The sequence below is a fragment of the Barbus barbus genome (genome assembly GCF_936440315.1).
Source record: "Barbus barbus genome assembly, chromosome: 47".
NCBI lineage: Eukaryota > Metazoa > Chordata > Actinopteri > Cypriniformes > Cyprinidae > Barbus > Barbus barbus.
Window position 1 is genome coordinate 12,732,702 of NC_136725.1, and position 22,727 is coordinate 12,755,428.

Sequence of the window (22,727 nt, forward strand, 5' to 3'; positions counted from 1 at the left end):
GAGGCCGGTTAGATGTACTGCCAAATTCTCTGAAACGCCTTTGGAGACGGCTTATGGTAGAGAAATTAACATTCGATTCATGGGCAACAGCTCTGGCGGACATTCCTGCAGTCAGCATGCCAATTGCACGCTCCCTCAAAACTTGCGACATCTGTGACATTGTGCTGTTTGTTAAAACTGCACATTTTAGAGTGGCCTTTTATTGTGGCCAGCCTAAGGCACACCTGTGCAATAATCATGCTGTCTAATCAGCATCTTGATATGCCACACCTGTGAGGTGGATGGATTATCTCGGCAAAGGAGAAGTGCTCACTAACACAGATTTAGACAGATTTGTGAACAATATTTGAGAGAAAGGGCTTTTGTGTACATAGAAAAAGTCTTAGATCTTTGAGTTCAGCTCATGAAAAATGGGGGCAAAAACAAAGTGTTGCGTTTATAATTTTGGTCAGTGTAATATAATATCATTTTCTCTTTCCTTTTGAAGCCTGTTTATTTTGATGTTCAAAATATGCACCATTGTATGGTTACTTGCATGTAATTATTTGGATTTAGCATAATTTTGTTCGCAGCTGTCTGTGATTGTATCAGAACTGATAAACATTTTCAGGTCATGACCCACCAATTGAGAATGACTGTGATAGAGTGAACTGGAGATGATATCGATTTAACGGTTGAAAACAGGATGATGACTTTATCGGAGTAAATAAACAATTTACCGTTGGTTGTTTATTTATTTCTTCACTGCAGTGGCGATATGGGAAGGGAGATAAAAAGGGTGCTGGTGAAATATACAAGTTAAGTGTGGAGGAATGGTGGAAAACGAGATATATCCTGACAGTCATAAAAGAGGAAAACCTGTCTTCCTGTCCTTGGAGCCAGGATTTCCGCAGTAAAGTCCGCAGCGAACGCTGAGGTGTCAGCGAAACATTACTCCTGTCCCATGACCTCTGCAGGCCTCCGCTTCCACTCACAGACAGACAGGAGACTGTGAATCTGTAGCCTTCCTCTAATATACTTCCACACACAATCCAGAAATAACTTACCACATAAACACATGGGAATTTATCAGAATGTTTTATTTTTATATAGTTAGAATTATATCAGGTATAACACACAAAAATCACAAAATGTTTTAGACAAGTCTGGCTCAGTTCCTTAATGTTTTCCTTTGCTTTTTTTTTCATTTTATCTTTTCTTTATTATTTTTTTTTATACAGTAAAACAAACAAAAAAATGGCAACAAACCTGAAAACAAAGTTTGAGAGGTATGGATGGAACACAAATCTGAAAACTTTCAACAATCTGCAATTCATCAATAATGATACAAATCAGAAAGGTCATAATTATCATAACAGCTACGATGACTTGAATCATACACGCGTCACAATATCTTGTACCTCATGTAAAGCAAACAAATTTCATGTGTTAAATATACAGTACAAAGACATTCAGTTCATAAAAGTGTACTGACTCTGTTCTAAGCACCAACTTGTGAGATTAAATTCATGTTTTCAAACCTACAGATCATTTATACAGACAGAGAGAGACCCGGGAGGATGGGGGATCAGCACCATTTTGAATCAGACGTTCCCCCGTAAGCCTCACCACATCAGCACAACAGAAAGATTTACAAAATACGCATGTCTCAGAAAAGAGAAGCATCACAAACGATCAATAAATACAAAAGGAAAAGACAAGTAAATAAATAAAATCAAAACCAACAAAGAATAATTCAGTTATGATTCCAAAAAATAAGAAAATCAAATTAAAGGAGTCGATCAGACTGAGAAATGCATCAAAAGCCACAAGTTTGCAGGAATTATTTTTTGTTGTTGTTTTTTTTTTGCGTTGTACAAAAAAGATTCACATAACACACACAAGGTTTTCCAGACAAATGCAATCAAATACGTTTGAGATTAAACCCGTATTTTTTGGAATAACTGTTACATATACTGTACAGCACATGATATTTTAATGCTCTAAAAAATGTCATTATTTATTTAATCAAATACCAGGAAATCATCTTTTGTCTAAATGCATACCACAAGGCCCAAATGGTCTTAGTCTAGACTGTTAAAAAAGTTAGTTTTTTTCTTTCCGAAAACCTTAAAACCTAACAACTTAAAAAAAAATAGCACCCAGTCAAATATGCAAATACCATTTACAAAGGTCAGACTTGTAGTAAATATGACACGACCGAAACAACAGAAAAAAAAGTTAATGTCACTGCAATGGTCATCAGCTCCAAGAGAAACGAATCCCCTACTGTTATATACGTTGTATCAAAGCACCACTTACTCGGATAAACCAGAGACAAACTGGACTGGTGAAATCATCCTCCATTTGCATAAAAAACGTAAACTACATCAGTACCTGAATTAATGCACATGTTCGGCAAGTTGACAATTTTTAAAAAAGGAATCACAGCAGTTATCCATTGTGGATGAGTGACCTGATAGCCAAGTCCAATGATGTAGCACCACTCTAGTCGATCTGTTATCAGGAGCGTGAGAACTATCAGATGTCCCGTCAGTAGCTGGCTGAGGGGAAGACGGCTGCGCTGGAGAGACATCGGCTGATAGTATTGTAAACAATGTGAAGTAAACAGCGATTTGATCGGCTGTTCTGTAAGTATGCAGTAGTGGTTTTGGTAAAGAAAAAAGAAAAAGAATGTAAGGTTTGTGCCGCTGCTTTGGGGCAGGAGGGTGGGAGATTTGGTTATGGCTGTGTAGTTTCAGACATCAGGTTCACCTACAGCACGGGACTGGAGCCTGGGAAGAGAAAACTCATGCATTACAATGGCTGTCAAAATAATTGAAATGTATATGTTTAAAATGCACATACAGTGTCATAGTGATCAATGATTATGTCGTTGATGGATTATTTTACTTGGAAACATTTCACAAAAAAAAAAAATCAATTCTATTTTGTATAATGAAAATTAATTTAATTAAAATCTTTATTTATTTGGATTGTAGTTTTATTTTATTTCAAATGTCAAGGTCACAGTTCACCAGGCATAATCATCAAACCTGTTTAAGAAAAAAAAATTACATGTCACATTTCATATATAAATTATATTACGCATACCGAAAATGAAGCCTATTTTATAAAAATGAAAAATTCTAATAAAATTATTGCTATTTTATTTGAAACATATACAGTTCACATTTCACAAAAATATAAATTCTATTTTGCATATTAAAAATTAAGCCTATTTTTTAAATTAAAATAAAAAAACAGCATTACTAATATTTATACTAATATTACTAATATTAATATATAAAAAAAAACATTCTATTTTGCATATTGAAAATGGTGCCTATTTAAAAAATAAAAGAAAAATATAATTACTTTTGTTATTGTTTATGTATTATTTTAAACATATCAGGGTCACATTTTACAAATTCTACTTAGCATAATAAAATCAAGCCTATGAAAAAAATAAATAAAAATAAAAATAAAATATATATATAACATATTTTACATTAAACGTCCAGATCACTATTCACAAAAATATTGTAATAGTTATTATTTGCATTTATAAAATGAAAACTATTTTTTTTTAATAAAAACAATAAAATAAAGTGTAATGACGCAATGATAATATATTTTTATTTTATTTATTTTCTATTTTGCATAATCAAAATTATGTTTTCTTTTTTTTTTTAAATATAAATATAAACTAAATGCAATATTGTTAGAAATATCATTGCATATTTTTATTTTTTTATTTTAATGTTCAGGTCACATTTCACAAAATTATAAACTCTAGCATACTGAAAAGAGAAAGTAAAATAAAATATTACATGCTACATTTTCACATTTGTGTGTATGAGAGTGGTTGTCTTACCAGGTTGAAGTTATCATATGTGTTCATTAGCTCACTGATGCGGTACTGCTCCAGCACCACCACCCCGCTCAGACTGGGGCTCTGCTCCCGAGCGCAGTCCTCACAGTGAACCACATACGTCTTCCTACTGCTGCTCTCACTGGTCACAAACAGCAGGTTAAACACCTCCACCTGTACACACACGCACACAGTCATGTACATCAACAAAAACATCTCATGACAGAATATTATTTGCCATCAGTGTGTTGAGTGTCGGTGGTCCTCACGTCACACTCGTTGCAGTAGTACGCTGGCTCATCCTTCACCCTGTTCTGATAGGAGATCTTCTTCCCTGCAGACAGCAGCTGGTCCCTCAAAATCTGAATGTGTTTGATGGACTGGAGGAGACAATGTCTGAAAGGCAAGACAAAGAAGGAGATGGAACTATAAAATCATTTAAAGTAAGTCTCAGGTGACACAAATCATGCAATGTCGCACTCACTTGATCATCTGGAATGTGTTTGGGTCTGTGATCTTGATTGTGCGGGCGACGTTCCAGGACACGTGAATCATGGGGACGATTGATTTGACTTTCTTGGTCTCATTCCACTCAAAGCGTTCAAGAGCCAGCTGGTATTGATAGGCTGGAAAGACAAAGGGCATGAAGCAAGTGCCAAATATATTTACAGTAAATGTCTGGTGGATGTCTTTGACGCCCTCTATTGTTACTCTTTAGATTCACCATTTAAAGGGCCAACGTTCCAGGCAATGTTGTTGCACCAGCCCACGGCCTGGACCCAGTGCACAGTGCCAGCGTTGATCCACACCAGGTCACCGGGTCTCTGAATGAAGCGGTATACTGGGATGTTTGAACGGTACAGGTCCTCTAGAACCGGCCACCACGAGCCTGTCAGATAGTCCACAGCGTGCCTAACACACAGAAGACATATTGCTTTCTATTTAATCGCATTAGTCATCATGCTAAGCCATGAAAATAACTTCCATGTGTGATCCAAAGCTTACTTTTCGCACAAGTCACTGATGGCTTTCCAGTAGTGTTCATGGACGGCAAACCACTCACAGTCTCCAGGGCCAATATTGATGTTCACTGAACAGAAGTTATTATTTTCCTGATGTCCTAGAGAGAGGAAATCAGACATTCAGTTTTTAAAAAGTTTTTTTTTGTTGCTTTATTTTAAACATTTTTAAGTCACATTTAACAAAGTCAACTAATATAATATAGTTCAAATATTATATAATTAAAATAAATACTTTGCTCATGGTTAAAATAAAAATAAAATAACATTTTATTTTACACAGTCACATTTTACAAATTCGATTCAGAAAAATTAAAATTGTGTATTTTAATAAATAAATAAATGAAAAAAAAAATCATATCGTTTCAATATTTTATTTTACTGTTAACATCTCCAGGTAACATTTTACAAAAATATAAATAACTATAAATTTATCACAAAGAAAAATGAAGCTTGTTTTTTTTAAACAACTGTAAGTAAATAAAGGCAAATAATTTTTTTTATTTTTGTCCAGGTCCAGGTCACATTTTACAAAAATATTATAATTTCTATTTTGCATACTGAAAATAAGGCATGCATACATAAATAAATAATAATTTCCTGATGTACTTAAGAGAGGATGTCAGACTTAAGATTTGTGACCATTTATTTTTTTGCTTTATTTTAAACATGTCCAGGTCATATTTTAAAAATATCATAAATTATATTTTGTATGATGATAATGAAGCCTATTTAAAAAAACTAAAAAACAATTCAATTAAAAATCTCTATGATAATACTGTGTGTTAGAGAGAGTGAGAAAAGTTGTTATTCTGAAGGAGACCAAACATCTGAAAGGTAGTAAAACCTGACAAAAAAGGAAAACAACTTCATAAATGAATTCAATAATGTCTGTTTTTCAAATCAAAGAACGTTAGTGAGGGTTAGAGACTCAAATGCACATATACCTCGTGTGTGTTTGTGTGTGTACACTGACCTGGTGTGCGGCTGCCAGGGACCTTCATATAAAGCTGGACTGTGTTCATGCCCAGTATAGTGTGACCAACGTGACTCAGCATGTTCGCGCTGGAGGACACACGCATGAACGCAGGCAACTTCAACAGCTCCTGCAGCTGCAGCTTCCACCTGAAGACAAGACCCCACAGTCCTTTACTCACACCAATGCAAGTAATGACACTCATGAAAGCACAGTGAATGGGGTATATATTGAACGTCACCCTACCAAACCAGAAAACAGGTCTCATCGCTTGTTGGAGGAAGTATTAATAGCAGTACGAACTGATGGCAATATCTATGGACCTTTAAGGTAATCAGCTAATCTAGCTAGTTGGAGCATTATTCAATTTTAAATATCCAAATGTTAATTAAAAGAATAAAAATTAAAAACTTTCAGATATCAATCTACATACTAATGGACATCGGTTATTATCATCTTTGGTATCTCCTTGGAAGGCATCTTGAGTTAAACAGCTCCACATACAAAAAACTTGAACTGGAAGCAACGAGACCTCTATTATAAAATAAGGAAGTCTGTTGCACATGACCCCCATAGTCTCCCTGTCCAACATTATTTTATGAATGATTGACAAATAATGTCACAGTCATATCACAGTGAACATCTCTCACCGTTTTGGATCTGATAAGTCAATGTTGGTTCCAAATTTAATGATTTTTCCAATGGTTTTCTGCTCCGAGCTGTTAAAAAAAAGAAACTTTTCAGAGATAGCATTTAAAAAATAAATAAACAAAAAATAAAATTCAATCTGTGCCTGGTAATAGCAATCTATATGTATTGTTATATGATAGTTTAAACATTATTTTTAACTTTACCCGGATGTGATGGTAGAAGTCTCAGTGTTTCCTTGGGAGTTGGATTTTGTCACAGTGTTTTCCCCTGATTTGTCTTCTTCATCCTCATCTTCACTGTCTTTCTCTTCCTAAAAATAGAAATAACTTTTACTTTCTTACATTTAATTTTTTGTGTGCGTGTCACTGTGTACCTAAAACGTCCAGGTGATTGCCTGGACCCTCAGCCTCATCAAACTGCAATACCCTTGTCCTGAGAGGGAGGAGAAGGGACATTTCACGTAATATTTTTTTATTTAATTTAATATGACTTTACTGGGTGAGGCAGACTGTTATGCTGTCACCAGAGTGTTTCCCATTGAGGCTTAGATGTAACTCCAGTTAAGCGTGAGATAGAGTTGATTTCTGATTCCACTGGGACACTCATTGGTAACAATTTCTACCTGTAAGCTCTCCTGGAAACTGGATGCTTGGTACTGTGCGTATTTAGCGATGGTGGTATGAGATCTGCTGCTTTCGCAGGGCCAGGTCTGGGCGGATCCTGAATGGTTCCAGTTCTCGTCCGCTGGCTGCTGCACCTGAGTCCTCACCTCCACCGCATGCTCCGAGTTGGCCTCCACCAGGGATTTAGTGGAGAACAGACCCAGATCTACCAAAAAGACAACAATGTCACACTAAACCAGAAACATTTGAAAATCATCCTTTTCTCTTTGTTTTTGACTTTCGTCTATAACGAGACAGCGTTTTAGTCCTGCGAAAACCAAGCTTTTTGAAAACGATGACATGGTTGGTCATGTGACACATATCGAAACGACAGATATCTATGTTTATACTGGTATATGCCTAATATATGGTATTCACTTTCATAGTGTTGCAAATGATAGGATATATGTTACTTTGCACTATTTTTGTTCATATTACATTCCAGCAAAGATCAGAGAAAATTAACCCACAACTGCTGCCCTGCAGCAAAAGATGAGGACAATTGTATTTTAGACCATACATGGAATAATGGAGAATGGCATGAATAACAGTATGAGAACTTTATTTTATATCTCATAATTATATTGTATATCTTTTTATATTACTGTTCATCTCACCAAGCTTTTATTACGTTTTACATGTGGTGTGTGCAATAAAATGATTTTAGTATGTTTTGACGTTTCCATGTGGATGGGGAAAGTTTTGGAAAACGTTTTTAAATGTTTTCGGATTAATGTAGTGTGTGTGTGTGTGTGTGTGTGTGTGTTTGTGATATTGTATTTTCTCACTGAGACGGAGGGATCCAGCCAGTCCTCTGATGACAGTAACAGCATTTTTAGGGTCTGTGCAGAATTGCAGCAGCACCGGAGAAAAGGCATCTCTTTTACTCTCTAGCTACAAATATAAAAACATAGACACAAAGTCAGAATAACAGACATCAAACAGACAATTGGCTATTGTTTATCATTACAACAATGATAAAGACCTCTAATGTATCCATATAAACTAATGTCTGACAGAGCATATGATTAATAAATGACAATACTTTATTAAACCTTAAGCCTTATGAACTGATTGGCCTCAACTCACATAAATGCTCGGTGTTGGAGGGTTCATTTTCTCTCTGGGAATAGGAGTCTTGGTGGACAGGTCAGGTTTCACTGAAAATGCTGGAAGCAGGTATGAATCCCGAAACTTGCTCTTGATGTTTGCCCCTCTGTCACAGAGAAAGGAAGAACAGAATAAAACTAAAGTAAGAGGCATGGTTAATATTCCCCATCAAAGTCATAATAATAATAAATTTAGAGCATTAAATTATGTTTTATTAAAGTTTGGGAGGAGCACGTTCAGATAATTAACCTAATTAACACGAGAGGAGCACAATCAGTAATCAACCCAGTTAACAAGATAAGAGGTTTGTATATATACACAGTCGACTCCCCTCTGTTCCTTGACAGTTTTCCAGCATCCCTCCGCCACCCCTTCTCTGCACTTACAACTATTCCTGTCCTAACCTATAGGGGGGGGTACTCCGGTTTCGGGCCGATGTTCCGAGCTCGGAGCCCTCCAATCGGACAGCATGCCAAATACGCATAATCTTTATTCTATTTATTATATGTAAGTGTGAACTCGTGAAACACTATTATGATGCTAGGGTGGTGCTGTGTGGTTCCTAAGTGGTTCGTTTAGCACAATGGTATGCATTACTAAGGTGTTCTGGGTGGTCGCTAGGTGGTTGATTACTGTTAAGTTAAAAGAGCGCACCTTCAACTCTTATTAGATTCTGTTTTTAGATATTGATCGGGTGCCTTCAATGTCAGTCCATGGAATTTAGCCTTTAGCTTTATAGCAATTTAGCCTCAGCAAACACTGCTAATAACTATTAAGTACATCAGAATAATCTGAGGTCTACAGTCAGAAGTGAACTTACTTGCAGGCTTGTATGACCTCAGCTGCGCTATTTTTGATGTTGATGGCATTGAGTGGCGTGGTCCCCTGCTCCATCTCTGAGGCAATGAAAGTCTGCCGACCTCCGCTCTCAACCCTGACCAAACGGATCCTCAGTTCTTTCAAGGGAATTTTAGACAGCTCCTGCAGATTAAGGAGATTGACCCGGGCCAGCAGCAGAGGTCTGCTGGAGGGTGTCACAATAACAGAGGTTTGTGTGTTGGTTGTGTCAGACGAAGATGATGCTGTGGCAGATGCATCATCCTTTAGTGTGTCTTCTTTCATGGTCTCTTTTGTAATGTCTGTCTCTTTTTCCCTCTCGACTTCTTTAGATTCTGTTTCTCCATCTTTCAAGACAATTTTTTGGTTTGCTGGGACAACCTGTTTGTTCTTCCTTTCCACCAAGTGCTCATTTAAACCTTCAGAAGATGAATCCTTTGTCTCAGTCTCATCCTTCACTTTTTGCTTTTTATTCTCTCCTCCATTACTCTTTTCGGGATCTTCTCCTTTTACTTTCCGACCAGCTTTTCTTGGAGACCTCATTTGATCTTTCTGTCTGGCCCTGACTTGTTCCTTTTCTCTCTCAGTAGAAGTGGACCCGCTGACTTTCATAGCCTTTGACAGAAGGCTGGAGTTTTGATTGAGCAGTAGCTCGCAGCTTTGTACTAGTTTAGCCTGCAGGGTGGCGGGAGACATTACAGGTTCCTTCTCTTCCAGTGAAGTGCAGGTTGGGTCTTTAGCTGATTCAGCTACTTTGATCTCCATTTGTTCATCCATCTTCTGCACCTCCATTTTCTCCCTTTCTTCTTCTATTTCTTCCTCTTTTGCATTGGTTTCCATTCTTTCTTCCTCTGTTTTGCTCTCTTTATCCTTCTCTGCAGGCTGGATCAGAGGTGATGTGATCTGATCTGGGATTTCTGTGATTGGAGATGTGGCAAGTGGACTATGCTGGCCTGGAGGGTGGATCTCTGGACCCAAGGACAGAGATGATGAGTATTTCACCCCAACTAATGCACTAGGGGGTGGCCGACCAAATGGCCCACCCCTGTAAGTGTATCTATGACTGCTCATCGCTGAGGTTGCTGATTTGAATGTGTCCATTTGGTGCAAGTGTGGTTTGTTGGGCTCAGAGCTGTTTGATGCATCAGGACTACTATCTTTCTGCTCTCCTTCTCTCTTTTCTTCATCTTCTTCCTCAGTGTCCATTGCTTTAGAGAACTCAGGAAGGCCGTACAATTTGGCCAGGTCATTATGGCAATAGTCGACTCCAGTGTTGATCTCCACTGGGTCTCTTAGTGGAGATGAGTGTGTTGGACTCGGTTGTAGCACGGGCCTCCTCAGAACTCCAATCATATCTCCGTCTTTACCTTCCTCATCATCATCACCTAAGTCCGACACTGGAGAGCCCTGCCAGCTCAGAACAGGTGGGCTTGTTGGTGGGTCCAGCCTTAGGAGCTCCTCACTATAGGTGCAGTGAGCAGGGAGGAGGTCTGGGGCACTATGTAACCCTAAAACACCCTCTTTGCCTCTGATGGGTTCTTCTTCACAACTCCTCTGCTTATCGGGAAGAGTAAGTTTGGACCTGTTAACATCATGGTCCTCTACACTATCATCATCGCTAGTGTCTACATGTTCAGGCTCAGAAGATTCTGATTGGTCGTCAACCTCTAAGGCTTTAGTATTGGCTTCACGGGTTGATTGGCATGGAGAACAATGGTTATTACTGACAGGAGGAGATGTAGAAGGTGGGATGAACACTGAGGTATGTTTAGAGAACTCTTCCACTCTGTGATAGAGATGAAGTGGCTCAAACAGTAGGTCATCCAGGAGATGTTCAGAATCACTGGGGTACAATCTTCCTAATTTGGGAGATGCCGATTTCGAAGGCATCTCACTCTTCCTGTCTTCATGCATTCCTTTTTTCCTCTCCTCCTTTGTTCTTTTTGTTATCAGTCCCAACTGTCGGCCATTTTGGTGTATGTTCTTCTTATCATGCCCCTTTCTTCCATCCCTCATCTTTTTCTTTTTCCTGTCCTCCATTTTTCTCTCCATCTGTTCTCTTGTGTCTAACAGCTCTCCTTCCTTCTTTTTCTCCTTCCTCCTTGAACGCTCCTTGTGCCTCCTCTTGGCCTGAATGTGTTTCAAGAGTTCAGAGTCCAGCTTGCTGAGGGAGCTCTTGTGGGTGGATTTGAATCCAGTCTGGTGTTTAGAGTGCCTGCGCTTCTTCATTTCTGACTTCTGTGCCCTCTGACTTCTGTCTGAGGTTTGAGTGTTGGGTTCAGAAGGGGAGTCTGCATCTCTCTGATTGTGTTTCTTTAACCCAGTCTCTGGGCTCCTCCATTCTGAACAATCTGTAACTCTACCCTCTGCACTGCTGTATGACAGGATGGGACTCCGTTGGCGGCTAATATGTTTAGATGCACTTGATCGTTTTCTGTCCCCACCAATAGACTCTTGAGATTCCAGGGCAGAGGTGGTATGCCCCGTCTCCTGTAGAGAAACAAATGCCCAAACATTTCACAAGTTTATACTAATACAAAAGAACAGATGTAAATATGTGAATTGCTTTCTGAAATGTAATATTTGGCTTTTACTGATAATTCATACGGACTTGATATTTAAAGCTGCAGTCCGTAAGTTTTGCTCTTTGTCGCCATCTATGTTTGAAATCCTGGAATTGTAGTTACTTGCGAAATTATCTTTATTACGTGGGTTGTACTCTGGCACAGCTCTAGCTCGGATGAATCTAATGTTTTGAGGTAAATGTGTGGCAGTCAGTCACCTCACCGGTGTGGATATTTACTGTACTTCGCAATCACAGATTATTCTACGTCTTGGAATATATGACCCAGATAAGAATTTTCACTGGATACTGTCATCTGTTACAAGTCAGTCACGTTTGTTCTGACCAACTGAGGAAAAAAAGCATTACCATAAATCGCACTACCAATGGTGATGTAATCTAAAGATCGGTTTGCTCATATCACATCAAACCGTGCAAAGTATTATTATTGTTATACTTTATTCTCAAATTAACAACATCAGCATTGTGTGACTATGAGTATAGTGTGTATTAGTATGTAGATTTAAATTTCTGTACAGTTTAATGTAATTGTCATACCATTCGAATTTCATATTAAGAAATTCTTTTAACCCAAAAAGCAAATTATGCTCCCTTCGAACTGGTTTTCTTTAAAACACAAATCTTGTGTAAATCTGTAATGAGAAGCACATTTAAAACTGGAATATAATTTAATTTAATTCACATGTGTTTCATAAACACATAATACTTTCTGGATTACAATCTGCCATCAAAATTATCAATTTAATTATTCCAGCTGCTGTGAGAAAAGGCTATAAACGATGCACCACCTGCAGGATCCACACGTGCGATAGCCTACTAGCCCGGGAAAACTTCTTTATGTTTACAGACGTGATGTAATGACGCAGTACCATGCTCGAATCTCCCGCGAAAACCTACCCGTTACCACTCAAATTAGAAGTAAGGCGATAGTTTTGAACAATGGCTGGTTATGTACTTTCTCAAATATTGATTTTGGATCCTTTTTAAACAAAAAAAGCTAATTGATAGCCTTAGTGTTGTGATAGTGTTGCCAGACTTTTGACTACTGATAATAAGTCTTGGAGCTTATTCTGGCCAAGAACGCCCACTTATACAGTCTGTGGGTGTGTTGTCTGAGGCTGAGACTAGTTCTTTGAACATTGGGCATTATATTGAAAGGAAAAGTTGACCCAAAAATGAAAATTCTTTCTTCATTTACTCACACTACTGCCATGTTTTCCCAAGTGGCTCTGTGTTTTCCAGCCAGGCTGTGCTGTGTTGTGTCTGGGCTGAGGTACTGAGGTGGCTGGGCTGCTGAAGGGGCCGGTGTGCCTCTGTGGTGGAGGGAGCTGGTGCTGTTGACTGTAAGGCGCACTGGTGAGGTTTGCTGGTGATGGGCAATCCCAGCCCACTTTGGCCCCACGGGGATGGGGGTCTGGATGATCTCGGACCGGATGATGGGGTTGCCCCTGTTTGGTGGGTTTCTTGCTGTGGAGGCCCTGGCTTGGAGCACTGGTGGGTGGTGATGGGATGGAATATGGTCTGTGATCTCTCATGACGGAATGACTGGACTCCTTTTAAATAAGTGAAAGAAGGATGATTGTGAGCAATACACAGTTTATAATTGTAAATTACATATTTAAGGCAAAGTAGTATGTGATTAGGCCTGATAATGTGTATTGAAGTTATAAAGTGTATAAAGAGTAATAAAGAGTTATAAACCTTCCTTCCAGGCATATACAGAAAATCAATTACTCAAAAAATACAGCTGAGACTACTGGTCTACCTGAAATCGAGACGGGGAGGACCTCTTCTCAGACAGGCTCCAGGGAATTGAGCTTTTGTATGCTGGGCTCCATGGCCGAGGTGGGTATGATGGAGGGGGACGGTTGATGAAATATTTCTCTCTCAGGTGGAGATTCTGCAGAATTGATCAAGAGTCATGCATTATCACTTAAGGATGTTCTCATTCTGACCAGCAGATGGTGCTTGAGGACTACTGCCTCTCTATGGCCAAATCTTTTTGATTGACATAATACTTTATACCCAAAAACTAACAGAAAAAAACTAAATCAAAATAAAACATGTAAATAGTAGTTGTCTTTGCATATTAATTTTCAACAAAGAAAAGAACATGACTGACCTGATGTGAACTGATGCTCCTGCTCCTCTTGCTGGGACAGTCGTCTCGTGAAGGGGATGAATCTTGGAGTGGTGGTGACATATTGTGAGGAGGTGCTGGACGTTTGAAAAAGGGCCCTTGGAATGTCCTAGACTGAGTTGACTGTGTCCATTTGTCTCCCTGGGTCTGTGGAGGACGCCCAGTGGAACGCTGCTGCTGATGTGGACCCCCATACTGAACCAGGAAATAGCATCAAGTCATTCAGGATATTAATGATATTATTCTTTTGTGTTTAGCTCATCTTTGATAGCACTGTATCTCTAGAATTTTGGATGCCCTCACCCTGTGTGGTTGGCTGCTGTGATTGTTGCTGCTAGAGAGGTGTCCTCCACACCCTGAGCTGTAGTTTAGGGTGGGGCGCACTGGATTATGGTGCTGGCTCTGTGTTGGTCCGCAGCCTTTTGGGGCCCTTTGCTCTTTTCCAATGCCTCTGTCTCTGGGGTGTGTGTGAGGCCTGTCCCTGCTGAAACCTGGAGGTCTGTTTGTAAATAAAGAGGAATACTATCCATGAATGTTACACAGCAGTGTTAACATGGCAAATTTGCATATTATCTGTAATATACAGCAGGGAATATTGTGCGTGTCAAATCACTGTACATTGAAAACGTACATTAAAACACCTGGATGGCATGGTAGTAACATACTAGCAAAATAAATAGTAACATAAGTAGAGGTATAAAAAGTGGTATAAAAACACTAATATATACATTAATTCAAGTTATTATTTATATAATATATACAGTGAATGTATAAAAAAGCAATAGTTTTTATATTATACATTTGTTATAAATATTAAATAATATTACATTCAAACTGTAAAATAATTATTTTATTACATTTTATTGTAAAATATAACATGAAAATAAAAATATACAAAATATAAAAAAAAACATATATATAGAATAATATAAAAATGTACATAGTAATAATACATTGATTCACTAAATTATAATGTATGTGCCAAAAATACACATCATACAAGTGTACTAGTTAAGCAGTTGTGATAAAGCAGTGACTGTATTGACCATTACCAGTGCAGTACATGTGTAGGATGCAAATTGGGATTTCAGCACTTTTAGAGCAGAAATGAATGACTGACCCGTTGCTATAAGCTTTATTTGGGTAGCTTCTTCCTGCTGTGTAGTTTTGGGATGGGGATTGATAGTTCCCTCCACTGCACCTGAAAACAGAAGAACTGATAAGATATGCACAAAAAAACAGTGTTCAATTAATGGATGCTACGCTTCTAAATGTGTGTGGAGGATGGATGACCTGGATGGAGGTGCCCAGTGCCGGTTGCTGCCTGGGGCCCATGGTGCTCGATTCGGCCCAGAAGAGGGGAAGGAGTCCCATGAGTTTCGTCCAGAATACTGCTCTGCTATGTGATACATTCAGCCTGAGGCGAGACAAACACACGCACATACAAAAGCAATTACTGTAGCTGTTCACTCGTGATGTACTTTGTTCTAGAAAGAAGAAAGCATCCTGTGAATACTCACCGCACTGAGGAGTCTGAGAAACCCTCCACTGCAGATCTCAACAGAGATCACTACACTTTCCCTCGCTTTCAATTTGAGCTTTTCTGAATGAAAAAAAGAGTGAAAAGATGAATGAATAAAGCATTCTTTCATAATATCACATGATAAGAGTAATGTTTTGTGTTATTATTAGTAAAACATTAGTAGAGTGGATTGTCTTTCAGTGTAAATCTGGGATTTTCCATCCATTGTAAATGTCCAACAGGTATCATTCAATCAAGTCCCTATCAAACGATGCAGGGCAAGTTACTGGTTTAATTACAATACTTAGGGTTAGGGATCTGACACACTTTTAGTCTAAGCAATAGCAATAGTCATTGCACAGGAAGTTAGACACATAAAGATAGACGGAAATAAAGTGAGGGAGGGGACAGCAGAAAGGAAATCTTCAGGATGTCCTTTTGTAAATGATGGTCAGTATCAGTTTCCTGAGAAAAAAGACAACATGGCTCCATGGTAGCCACAAGTATGCTAACACTATAGCATATTTGTGGCTAAAATGCATAATGTGCTGCATAACACAACACAACGTCCTTAACTGTCAAAGAAATAAATCTCATTGTGATCTTCATGTCGCCCACACACCTTTGAAGATTTTCTAGCACCTGACTGACGCTTCCTCTAGAGTTGACTGAGGCAACAGATCAAACGTGCAACGCTGGAACAAGTTCAACCCAAAGCATCTGCAGCAATCCATAGGCTCCTGTTCGTCTTATCTCTGCCCCCCACGCTCCACCCCACCCACACCAACTGTCCTTTGTCATAGGAAGAAGCGTAACGTGTGCGAGCGTGTGTGAGGTTAAAGCAGGGCATTTGTGCTCTTTTTGGTCCTTGAATAGCTCAGCTCTAATACTGTAAAACTCCAGTTGTGTGTTCTGGTTCAGATCAGGACAGAGCAACTGCATGCTCTTTGTGTTTGTAAAAGGCTGTTTCACCTCTTATCTGCATCTCATAATAGCGCATTTAACACATATTCAGTTGAAAAACACAGGCTTGAACTTTGACACATTTGCTAGATGTACAGGTATATTACATGAAAAGCATTTGTAGGTTTCTCTCTCTCTCTCTCTCTCTCTCTCTCACACACACACTGCCATAGACCATCTATTATGTTGAGAACTCTTGTTTCTCAAACAGCAAAGAGATTAAATGGAGAACACATGGAGACTTTTGCCTGGAAATGTCACGTGCACATTCTGTAGAATTTTAAAAGAGATCTGAACAATAGGCATGTTTTAACCCCTATATTGTAATATTTTACATAAAAAATGCTGGACTGTAAAAAAAAAAGTAAAAAAAACATGTACACTCACTTGATGTTGTTCTTTTTCTCGGTGAGAAAACATTTGCCCAAACTACAAAGGAAACACATTTACTGAATACATTCCTAGATGCCATGTGACTGCGTCATGTAATTTAAAAATTCATATAAATATTTGATTTAGATTTTTTGCTTGAAGCTGATTAAAGCTGATGAAATTTTTTCTCTGATGTGTGTGATGTATGCTGGACTTTTCCAATCATTTAGCCCACTTAACCCCCACCCCTTTCTTACAATGGACATTCCATTCAGATGTCCTGGCTCTTCCAAGTTTATAATTGCAGTAAATGGGGGTCGAGATTTTGAAGCCCCAAAAAGTGCATCCATCCAACATAAAACGTGCTCCACACAGCTCCAGGGAGTTAATAAAGGCCTCTCTTGTGAAGCCACGTATGTCGGTTTGTGGAAGTTAGAGATTATGGTTTATAAAGGTTTAAATATGGATATTTTTCTTACACAAATGCATCACTTCACTTATTAGCTCCCTGGAGCCATGTGAAGCACTTAAGATGGATGGATGCACTTTATTTTGTGTTAAAATGTCGACCACGATTCACTGCCATTATAAAGCTGTGAAGAGCCAGGACATTGCTCACTGCATGTCTACTATTGTCTCATTTGATTTGATCTTTACTGATTGTAAGGAAATTTAAGATAAATATCTGAGACAAAGCTGATACTTCAACGAATCTCAATTGAGAACTACATTAAGTCTCCTGAGCTTCGAAAATGTCCTTTCTATTTGCCAACGTTCATGTAAGCGTCCTGTCCTATTGTAATCAAATTTTAAAGCAGACCAACAATGCACTGTCAAACAGGTTGTGTTATATCAGATTACACAAACCTATCCAGGTACATCACACCTGTTCAGTCCAAACCAGACTCTCACAGCGTGCCTTCGCCAGCGAGGATACAAAACACAATGATGCAAGACTGATGTGAACAAGTGGGTTGTGTACGTATGCCAACATCTTTATGACATGCTGCTAATATAGGTAGCCATAGAAACCCAGCAAACTGTTCCGTTGGAAAGGAAGTGGTTCTAACTTCCTGTAAAAATGTGACACTGTTCTGCAGTTGTGGTCGTGACCTCACATACACACACTGCTGAAAAATATCTCACTTTTACAAACGAGTCTGAAATGTCTTCCCTACATGAATGTTTTCAAGTGGTTCAATTGTGATTGTTATCAGGCCTCATTGGGATGCATGAGTGATGAGTCTCACATCACATGGATGAGTACAGCTTTTTGCATTACATTCAAATGAGGTGCGATGCAGACAGACAGTTGAAGATTCATCCGAAGAGCTTCCACTCACACATCTTCCTCTTCCTATAAGCTTTTATGAGTCTCTCCAGTTCCACACACACATGCACTTAGATTAAGCAGGAATTGCATTAGAACATAATGGGCCTAGGGCTGTCCAGCAATGTTCGTCTTAAATTTCTTTTTATCCCATATCTTGCTCTTCTTAATTTAATCGAGTCCATATCAGTAACCACAGTAATTCTGCTTTTGTATCATAGTTCTACAGGGGTCATATCATTTTTTTTTCTCTGAGGCATACTTATAGTGTTAATCAAGGTTTTTTGCACCAAAAACACTCATAACTTGTGTATTTAGTCAATATTGTACTCTCTGATTGAATTAAATAGGCCATTTTTGCTGTTGTGCCTTTAGGACTCTTATGTAAACTGACTTTTTGCATAAGAAATGACAAATGAGTAACAGCAGGTATGCTGTGATGTCTGATTTAGTTAGCACTTCCTTGTTTCTTCATAAGAACCTACATTACATTGTGAAACATATAAACATGTACAGATACTGAATTTGCAGCATGAACTGTTATAATCAGACTGAAGTGTTTAGGGATCTTCTTAAAAATATTCTTATTCCATTTTCTCTGATGTTGGGATCCAGAAGGATATGCCAGAAAGAAAAAAACTTTGGCAGACTTTCCCACATTTTACTCATTCCCATTAACATTTCTTATTCTGGTATCTTGGAATAATAATATACTTCCTCATTAAAGTATTGCATGAACTAGGGTTTTGACATCTGAAATTTTATAACAAGTAATTTTGGATGATTATTTTTTGGATATTTTCCAGTTCCATGAAATTTAATGATATGACCCTTTTAAAAGCCCAAAACAGAGTTTGATACTCTATAGAAAGCCACACAGTCTAGAATCCACATTGATTACGCTGACTCGAACTCTTCGCAAAACTCAACAGTAAAGCCAGGAATCCAGTCGAAAACAAAGAGTCTACGGACTGTCCATCTGAAACAGATATCTCATGAGAGCAGAGGGGAACCACAGCAGGAATTAAACAGCCGGAAAGAGAGAGGAAGTGTGGGAAGGGAAAGATAGGGGCGCCACTGCTGTCGGGAGCAGCGAGATTGTGTTACGGACTGATATATGAGAGAAATTCAGACTCAATATTCAGCGAAAAAAACCCACGCACACTGCAGACGTAAACAAAAGCGGCTAGGCCGAACTGCGAGGGGTTTCCTGTTTAAACAACTAAATTAGATATGTTGTGTCTCTAAATCGAAAGCAAAATGCAGATGGTGTTACAGACAGAAAACACAGACAACAATCTAAAATGGCATATATCACGTATGAGAATTTGAGGTTTAGTTGATCAGTTTCAGTTTCAGACGCAGAACGACATTTAGTTTCGTAACCCGAAACGTATCAGTACGACGCCTTTTATTTGCGTATTTTACATCAAGCAAGACTTTGTTGTGGATAAAACTTTGTTGTGTTTAAAACAGATGATATTCGCTGATGCGGGACCCTTGGTGTAACCGCATGAACGTGATTCTTTACTACGCTGTCAAATGATCCGCCACACTTTCTGAGAGAGTATTTCTCACAGGATTTCTGTCTCTCTGTCTTGTTCTTTCACGCTTAGGTAGTGGTGCCATTGGCGCTTACAAGTCGTTAAAAACTTGACATGCTATTGCAGCTGTTGGGGTCACAGTCGGTGGGTTTATGAATTGACATCCAATCTGAGAGGCAGATATTGACATGTACACATATCTCATATTACTCTAAATAAACAGAGACAGGGACTTGCTCTCACACATGAGGCTTATATCAGATCAAGAGTGTGTGTTGTATCAGGCCGGACGCTTTTGGTGGCGGATTTAGGTCATTAAACATAGGGCAGCTAGGGACAAACTAATTTGATAGAAAATAACTTTGATGTAAGGTAAGCCTGTGAGAAAATGAAGACATACAATCTCTCATAGAAGTCTTCTTTTGACACACACTCACACGTATGCACACACACACACACACTCTCTCTACTCCTGCCTGTTAAAGGTACAGTGGACCCAAAAATGAAAATTAGTTGTGCTGAATGCAAGCTTGAATATGCACAAGTGCAAATGACTTTTGAGTAAGATCATGAACTGTTCCGTATCACTTTTGCACTATATTAAGTCTCCTGTAAAGCAACCTAAATAGTCTTCTGTGATTTAGTGAGAGGAACTCAAGTTATTATTCACTATTGCAGATCGCGAATATCACTCACCCCTGACAAATCAATTAAATGTTTGTGTCAATGACAACAATTCTGGCTCAAAGCTTCTTTACAAGACTTTTAAATATGCACAAGTGCAAATTAGATTTGAGAGATGAAGAGTTATATTATCATTGAAGATGAACTGATATTCACATTCACTTCTTCATACTCTATACTTTTAAGAAGATGTAATAGCCATATAGTACTTTATATACCACTTATGGTACTTCTATGACCCTTTTTTTGTCACTTTCTTAACTCCCCTTGTCAATATATTGTAAGTTTTCAATATCTGTAAAAGAACAACGTGATTCTTCAAAATGTATTATTTTGTGTTCCACAGAGAACTGAAAATCATTCCAGTTCCAGTGAATTATGTCTAAATTTTCCTTTTTGTGTGCACCCTCCCTTTAAATGCAAAGCTCTCTGTATAACACACTTGAAGTTTGCAGGAGATCTTAAAAGTTAAGTACATACTTACATTACACATTCAACTATTTTCAACTCTTTTACGACTCTTGCAGTTATGCCAATGCTTCCGTCTCTGTTTCTCTTCTCTCTTATCTTTCCATCTTCATTTGCAGGTGCTGCTAATGCAATTGGGCCAACAGGGACGACAGGTGACCATGGGGCCCCACAGGAGGGTAACGTAATGCGTGCATGTGGGTATTATTCAGCAGATAACAAACTGAGGAAATCTCTCTTGTGCAGAGAGAGTTATGGGTGATACTGCTCGTGGGGAGGTTGTCTGAGAAAGTTCACTGCAGACACACACACACCAAGGCGGTGTCTTTTATTAGACCTGTGTTGAGCCATAATGGCAGAGATCAAGATCGCCAGCTATAATAACCATACTTCCTGTACAAAAGTATTCAGTAGAGACCGGCTATTGTATTACACATGCGCACACACACACACACACACACACACACATACACACACACACACACAACTGCATTATGCACAGAAGGATCACATCTACAGCTAACTTCACGATTTTTGTAGAGACTTGCACAGGATTTGATGCAAAACATTCACAGTCAGTCACATTACTGCACAAAGAAAAGGAAAAGAAACCACATGGAGCACAAAGACAAGAAAAAGTGAGCCGGAGGGGCTGGTATTTAAGTGGCATTGGAGAGGAGAGATGAGTGTTTCTCTCCTGAGACACACAAGCGTTCTTACCTTGCAAGTCAGGGAGGAAGAGAAGGGCACTGCTTCCTGTTTGCCCACTGCTCGAGCGCAATGTACCTTTAAATATTTCACCTTTAAAAGTACCGGATGACAGCTCTGACAAAACGTACACACACACACACACTCAGAAAAAAAGAGTAAGATGATTTACTCACGAAATGCCACTGACAGACAGGAAGTGAAGTGAGCTTCTATTGTCAAAAAGGCGAGTGTGCCTAGTCCATTCTGTCTTGTCCTTTCTTACCCCTCTCTCTCTCTCAACACACTCTCGGTTTCTCTCACATTTGCACCCTCCTCTCCAGCCTTCTCCTTCAGCAGACAAAGAAAGGGAAGGAATGGTACGAGAAAACAGAGAGAGAGAGAGAGAGAGAGAAATAGAGGGAGAGACAGTGAAAGAGGTAGAGAGTGGTGTTGAGAGAAGATAGCCCAACCCCCTTCTACCATCCAGTGTGCATTCATTTCTTTTCTTTTTTGCTTTTCCCTGTACAGCCCCTCCCCCACCTTCCCTCTCCATCACGCCATCCTCATTTCTCTCTCTCTCGCTCTCTCACCTAAAGAGTACAGTATGTGTTTCCAAGGCAACCAATCATAAACTCTGCTCACTGCACATCAGCTCAATGCTACAGAACAGGCTCTGAGCTCAAAACAACGATCTCACCTGAGAATAAAAGCACGTGCAAACATGGAGTCCATGCATGAGACTTCCTGAGGGAGATTATGTGCTGTTTATGAAGATTTATCTGTCTGGTTCACATTGCCTGATTTATTTTCTTATTTGCTCAGTGACTTCAGATATGAGGGTTTGCAAGTTGTTTAGATGACTTTCCATCTTTTGCATGTACCATATGCAAACCTTGCAGAGTGAATACGATTTTGTTCACCTGGAAGAAATTACAGTTGACTGACTAAGTAAAGTAAAGTCGTGACGTATTGTCAAGTATGGTGACCCATACTCGAAATTGGTGCTCTGCGTTTAACCCATCCAAGTGCACACACACAGCAGTGAGTAGTGAACAAATGCACACACACACACACACACACACACACACACCGTGAACACACACCCGGAGCAGTGGGCAGCCATGCTGCAGCGCCCGGGGAGCAGTTGGGGGTTCGGTGCCTTGCTCAAGGGCACCTCAGTCGTGGTATTGAGGGTGGAGAGAGCGCTGGACATTCACTCCCCCCACCTACAATCCCTGCCGGCCGGGGACTCGAACCCGCAACCTTTCGATTACGAGTCCGACTCTCTAACCATTAGGCCACGACTTCCCCTAGAAACAAAA

The 22,727-nt window shown here is 39.1% G+C and overlaps 1 protein-coding gene across 3 annotated transcripts; it reads right to left on the reverse strand.

Moving 5' to 3' along the window:
- Positions 1-1,060: 1,060 nt before the first annotated feature.
- Positions 1,061-21,931, reverse strand: LOC306865637 (uncharacterized protein). 3 transcript variants are annotated; one of them, XM_079410358.1, is made up of 22 exons: positions 21,600-21,897; positions 21,436-21,516; positions 15,353-15,435; positions 15,126-15,249; positions 14,953-15,033; positions 14,136-14,331; positions 13,815-14,027; positions 13,458-13,592; positions 12,895-13,245; positions 9,092-11,598; positions 8,251-8,377; positions 7,950-8,055; positions 7,122-7,327; positions 6,703-6,809; positions 6,499-6,567; positions 5,849-5,997; positions 4,859-4,973; positions 4,578-4,765; positions 4,338-4,479; positions 4,123-4,249; positions 3,857-4,027; positions 1,061-2,774 (listed from the first exon to the last, which is right to left on the reverse strand). In XM_079410358.1, exons 4-22 carry the CDS (start codon positions 15,242-15,244, stop codon positions 2,751-2,753), a joined length of 5,133 nt encoding a protein of 1,710 aa, XP_079266484.1. In that variant the 5' UTR covers positions 15,245-15,249; positions 15,353-15,435; positions 21,436-21,516; positions 21,600-21,897; the 3' UTR covers positions 1,061-2,750. The 3 variants fall into 3 exon arrangements, with proteins under 3 accessions (XP_079266484.1, XP_079266483.1, XP_079266485.1); XM_079410357.1 differs by lacking the exon at positions 21,436-21,516 and having other exon boundaries at positions 21,600-21,931; XM_079410359.1 differs by lacking the exons at positions 1,061-2,774; positions 3,857-4,027; positions 4,123-4,249; ... (5 more) ...; positions 6,703-6,809; positions 21,436-21,516 and having other exon boundaries at positions 6,853-7,327; positions 21,600-21,931.
- Between the last annotated feature and the right edge of the window lie 796 nt (positions 21,932-22,727).